Consider the following 5157-nt stretch of genomic DNA (forward strand, 5'->3'; position numbering starts at 1 on the left):
ACACACACACACACACACACACACACACACACACACACACACACACACACACACACACACACACACACACACACACACACACACACACACACACACACACACACACACACACACACACACACACAACTGTAATTGCTCCGACATTGACTGTAGAGACATTGGAGTTGGGCGAGCTGTGGGAGACCGGCTTCCTGCAGGTTTCAGCCAAACCGCATTCAATTAGCGGCCCAAGAGGCATCACTAGGCTGACCCTATTGAACTGCTGAACGTACGCTGGGCTGAGAGAGGATAATTAGGGTGTGAAGAGGAGTGAGAGAAAGGTGCCCTGCTGGCCCTGCGCAGGAGAAGGCAGAGAAGAGCCTTATTTCATAGTGCAGCTACCTAAACCCTCCTCAGGCCTCACCTGCAGGGCAGACGTGGGAGGCAGCTTAAACATGAGCGTGTGAGCTGTGTCAGCCACGTAGCACGTTAGCGGTCGAGAACAGAGAGAGAATCTGGTGTTCAGTCAGCGGCAGGCCAGGATCTGACGATAAACAGGCCTCTGCACACTTCATAGACAAGTGACTTACTCCCAGTTGTCTTTTCTCATTCTCCTCTCAACAGGTGTGGACCTTCGGAGACGTGAGCCTGTCATCTGGTTCCTCCGGACGTTACTCAGTGCAGATGGTCGCCGGTGACCACGGAGTGCTGTCCACCCTGGTGCTGTCTGAGACTTTGGCGCAGGATTTCCAGCTGCGCTACAACTGCACCGCCTGGAACCGCTTCGGCACAGACACCGCCCTGGTCACACTGAAGGAGCAAGGTACAGAGAAAAAAGAGTAATAACCCCCACTAGAGCCCTCCGCAGAATTTACAGTGATCCTCTCAATCCTTGCTGCGAAGGGGGCCAGATTAGGCGACAGCAGTACTCCCGTCTCGTGCTTATCTTAATTATACTCCTCCAAATCGATATGATTTAATCAGCAGATGGTTCCTTTAATGAATATGTTTGCCCCATAACGTAGATATTGATTGGGGGCAAAAGTCAATTAGAGGAAGCCACATGCATTTGCGGTTGGGCTCGTATTCTCTATCACTGTCCCAGAGCCAAGTTAAGCATCTAAGGCTGCAGCCCTCTTTTAAGTGATCTTAAAATAAGCTAGTAGTACTACTCCACTGTGCTAGTGGAAGCCTTTGTTGCAGCAGACACCAAAAATAAGGTCCTCGCCAGCAATTTACATCAACGTAGCCGAGTGGGGTCTCTGGAGAAATGGACGGCGGTATCTCCTGGAATCTCTAATTAGATTACTGTCTGTTGCTTCATTGCATGTCAGGCCGTGTTACCCTTCTTTCAGAGAGATTATAGACAATAGCCCGGCTGAGGGATGCCAGATTGCCCGCATGAGTATATGCTAGCTATCAGCGGGCAGGGGGCTTACCGCAGATGAATTGATATAGGCGCTGACGTTGCCGGGATTAGCAGGACAAATGAAGGGATCTCTTTATTTCTTTTTGCTCTGATCTGTACGTTCTTGACATTGACACTTATGTTCTACTATCTCTCCTGTCAACCCTCCTCTTCTCCTGACAACTATCTACTCCCCCCCCCCCCCCCCCACCCCACCCCACTCTTTTCCTCTATTCCTGTTCTTGTTACAGAAGCCCTGCCGATGTTGATAATTGTGGGGGGAGCAGTAGGTGGAGGCTGTGTCCTGCTCATCTGTGTCATTACTCTGGTCTCCCTCTGCTGCAGGCACACAGGCAAAGGTGAGCTCAATGGTTAGTATGGGCGAGAGGGTCAACAGCCAATTCTTCAAATCTAACACAATCGAGTCTTTGTCATTTGTGTGCTGAAAATGTAACAGTTTGTTACATTTGTGTGCCGTTTCACCCTGGAATAAATGTGTTTTAAATTGTAATGGAGAAGTATGCTCGTTTACTAAAGCTACTCTTCTTTTTAATCCTTGCAGGTAAAAGGTGCACTCGTCTATCCAAGAGTGACATCAGAGTTCAGATTGTTCATAGTGATCACAACGCTACACGTGGCAATGATGATGAAGAAGATGTCAAAGAGCCAATGGTACATTTCTTTGAGCACCGTCTTTGTATTCCACATAGATATCTCTATTGATGGAAAATTCACAGCAACACCGTACTGCTCCGACTTTGTTTTGTTCTTATTCAAGTGAGGTCATGCTCATCTAAATAATTCTTCAAAAAACTCTCGGTCTTTCCCTCAGGCACCAAACAGCAGCGAGTCTCCTGGGACGTCGCGCACAGAACACAGCGACCTCCTGGAAGAGGAGGAGGATGAGAGATCGGACATCAAGGTACAACTGAAAAAACAGTCTTAAAGAAACACTCTCAAAACAGCGAGAATGCGTTCTTTTCATCATTAATGCATAAAACCGAACCATGCAGAGTTCATGATTTATCTTCATTCTCATAGGACCCCACCAATGGCTACTATAATGTCCATGGTAACGAGGACCGCCACATCCGCAGCAGTGGGTTCTCTGAATATGTGCCCAACACTCGGCCAGTCTACACTCCATCGCAGCTGCCCTCCCCCAGCCCTATATACGGTCAGCATGGCACCCAGCCTCGTGTCTATGACTTCTCCCACCGGTACGCCACCACCACAGCGGGCAGGACGGCGTATGAACAGCAGCAGGCTGCCCAGCAACAGCCCACCCAGCCAGCTAGCATTTACCCCACTGACCCCGCCTACAGTGGCTCTGCTTACCTACCACCCGCCACCTATGGCCGCGCCTTCACCAGCTACGTTAAGCCAGCTTCCTATGAGAAGGTGGATGCGTACGACCAATCAGATCAGGCAAGCAAGGTGTCCAGCTCGTCTCGCTTTTCTTATGCCTCTTCGCAAGTATCCTCCCAGCAGTCTGACTATGGCCGGCCTTCACAACGTATGCAGACGCATGTCTGATTGGACAAAATATTTTGAAAAAGAAGAGTACAGGAGCAGTGAGTCAATAACCATTGTCACCTCCACATTCAAGTGTGGCTGGACTAACATGAACAGAGACTTACTTAACTCGGACGTTCCTTCAAGGACATGTTTGGACAGTATATGGAGGGAGCCATATGATTTATGTTGGTTATTGGATAACCAACCTTTATTTGTTGTGTTGGATGACGGGATCTACAAAAATGCTGACTGTAGAACTCCTGAGCTGGAGATTTCAGCAGATTGTGATGTTCAAGTCAGAGTTATGATTACAGTGTGATACCTCACCAGGTAATGCCTACATAATGGCCACCCAAACCTGTGGAGATATTCTGTCAGTGCAAGGGCCAACTAGAAAATAAATGAAATACATCTCCTGAATTTGGGTGGCCAAAATGACTGGGGTAGCTGTTTACCTGCCTTTCAGAGTCTACTGAACTATGAAATGTGACCTCTTAAATACTGAAAGAAGACATTAGAAGCGAAGACATTAGGAGGTTCAAAAAAGCTGATATGAAAGACCTACTGTTGTCTGTCATTTGGTGTTTTGTTGGCATGCGAAAGAAATTCTAAGCACATTTGTGTCGATCATTCACAAAAGGCTGAGCTATCCACAGAGAAAGACAAACTATTCTGCACAACAGGCTAGCTCTACTGACCAACAAGTGCTACGGGCACTGTAGAAGTTTAATCAGTGGTGGAATACTTCTGGCCTGAGCTGTATTCCAGAATCTTCTTCTGATTTTAACCCTAACACGTTGGATAGCAGTGTTGCTTACCGGTGGAGAAGGAGAAAGAAGAGAATGTGTATTTTAGCCATCATTGTAATGGAGGGCTATTTGTTAACTGTGTTGTACCAAGATGGACACGATAAGGCCATGAAAACCCAAAGATGGTGATAATTGTATGGGGGAAAACTGGGGCTGAAGCCTGCTGTCCATTCCCTGGTACTGTTTCTGATTGTTAAAATGAAGACGAGGCTGATACTCGAACAATCAAAAGTGGTGGTTTGCAGAATGGGGGCAATCTTGAACTTGAAATAAACTTGAATGCAGCGTCATCTTCAGCAGACTCAGTTGGGGAAAGACATGTAAGGTTGTCCTAATGTGGACCATACACTTGTTTTACATCTCAATCAAATTGTCTCAATGTTTACAAGAAACAGTACTACCCTGAAACACTTAATGATCTGTACAAATGGCTGAGCCCATACTTTCTCTCTGTTGCATGCAAATGATGTGTCTAGTGAAAATCTTCAGCGTTTATATTCATGTCCATTTCATGTTTGAGACATTGGTTTCTGCACCTGGCCCAGTTGCATTCCACTTCCTGGATGTTTCAGTATGGACGCCTGTACTGCCATTTGTCTAAAAAGCTGTTACCAGGCAGCCTGATGAGAACAAATGTCACAAGTAAGGAGGAAAACATCATCGCTTGTCTTTATTTTTATATTTTATATAAGCCTTAATGTACAGCGTGTAAGCTGCTCTATTGTAAAGTATCTTTATATACATATGTATCTTTCTTGGTTGATTTATTTTGTTCCACAGAATTTCTTCTCTAAGTTGTTCATCAATCATTGAATGCAGTTACTATGCTTTTTTTTGGAACAACTAATTGCCATGTGTTTGTTCATTCTTTTAATAATGTATTAAGACTTTATTTGGTGATAATGAGCTATCGTTGCTTGTACCTTTGTACACATATTTATATTTAAATAAAACCATTTCCGATAAACAACTGGCTGGTGTGAATCCTGAGAGTTAATCAGCCTGCCGAGGAGCTTCGGTGGGCATGGGGAACAGCGACAAAACAAAGCTTCCCATGTAGCAACAATGATGAATACATAAATTAGCAGCACTGTCTATGTTGATTTTCCTATTCCCCCAGCGGTGCGCTGCTTTTAATGAAGACAGATGAGATGGTGGAACCCCCACTGTATGTGTATCCCCCTCCCGAAGTCGACAGGCCCATCTCGAAGGGTAATAGGATAGAGCTCAGGTATTATTCGACAATATGAGTTCAGCTTGTCACCTCTGTTCCCCAGGCAGGCGCGCTGCTCACGGCGGGGAGGAGAGGTACATGCTCATTACAATTCTTCTGTGAGGAGAGACAAGCTCTCACAAGACACGCATTTATTATGCACAACATAATACAAAGCGAGACCTAGTCGAAGACAAATGATACAGGTGATGCAATTAAGTGATGAGGAA

The 5157-nt window shown here is 45.9% G+C and overlaps 1 protein-coding gene across 2 annotated transcripts in view; it reads left to right on the plus strand.

Moving 5' to 3' along the window:
• The window catches only part of kirrel3l (kirre like nephrin family adhesion molecule 3, like), a 32750-nt gene extending 28072 nt beyond the window's left edge, over positions 1-4678 (plus strand). The window contains exons 11-15 of one of the 2 annotated variants that reach the window (XM_079691348.1): positions 604-802; positions 1639-1758; positions 1950-2059; positions 2220-2309; positions 2429-4678. In XM_079691348.1, the coding sequence (XP_079547474.1) occupies positions 604-802; positions 1639-1758; positions 1950-2059; positions 2220-2309; positions 2429-2923 (1014 nt within the window). In that variant the 3' untranslated portion in view covers positions 2924-4678. The remainder of the gene's footprint in view (positions 1-603; positions 803-1638; positions 1759-1949; positions 2060-2219; positions 2310-2428) is intronic. The other variant, XM_079691349.1, reaches the window with a different exon arrangement.
• The last annotated feature ends 479 nt before the right edge of the window (positions 4679-5157 follow it).

Source organism: Notothenia rossii, assembly GCF_949606895.1.
Source record: "Notothenia rossii genome assembly, chromosome: 7".
Lineage (NCBI taxonomy): Eukaryota > Metazoa > Chordata > Actinopteri > Perciformes > Nototheniidae > Notothenia > Notothenia rossii.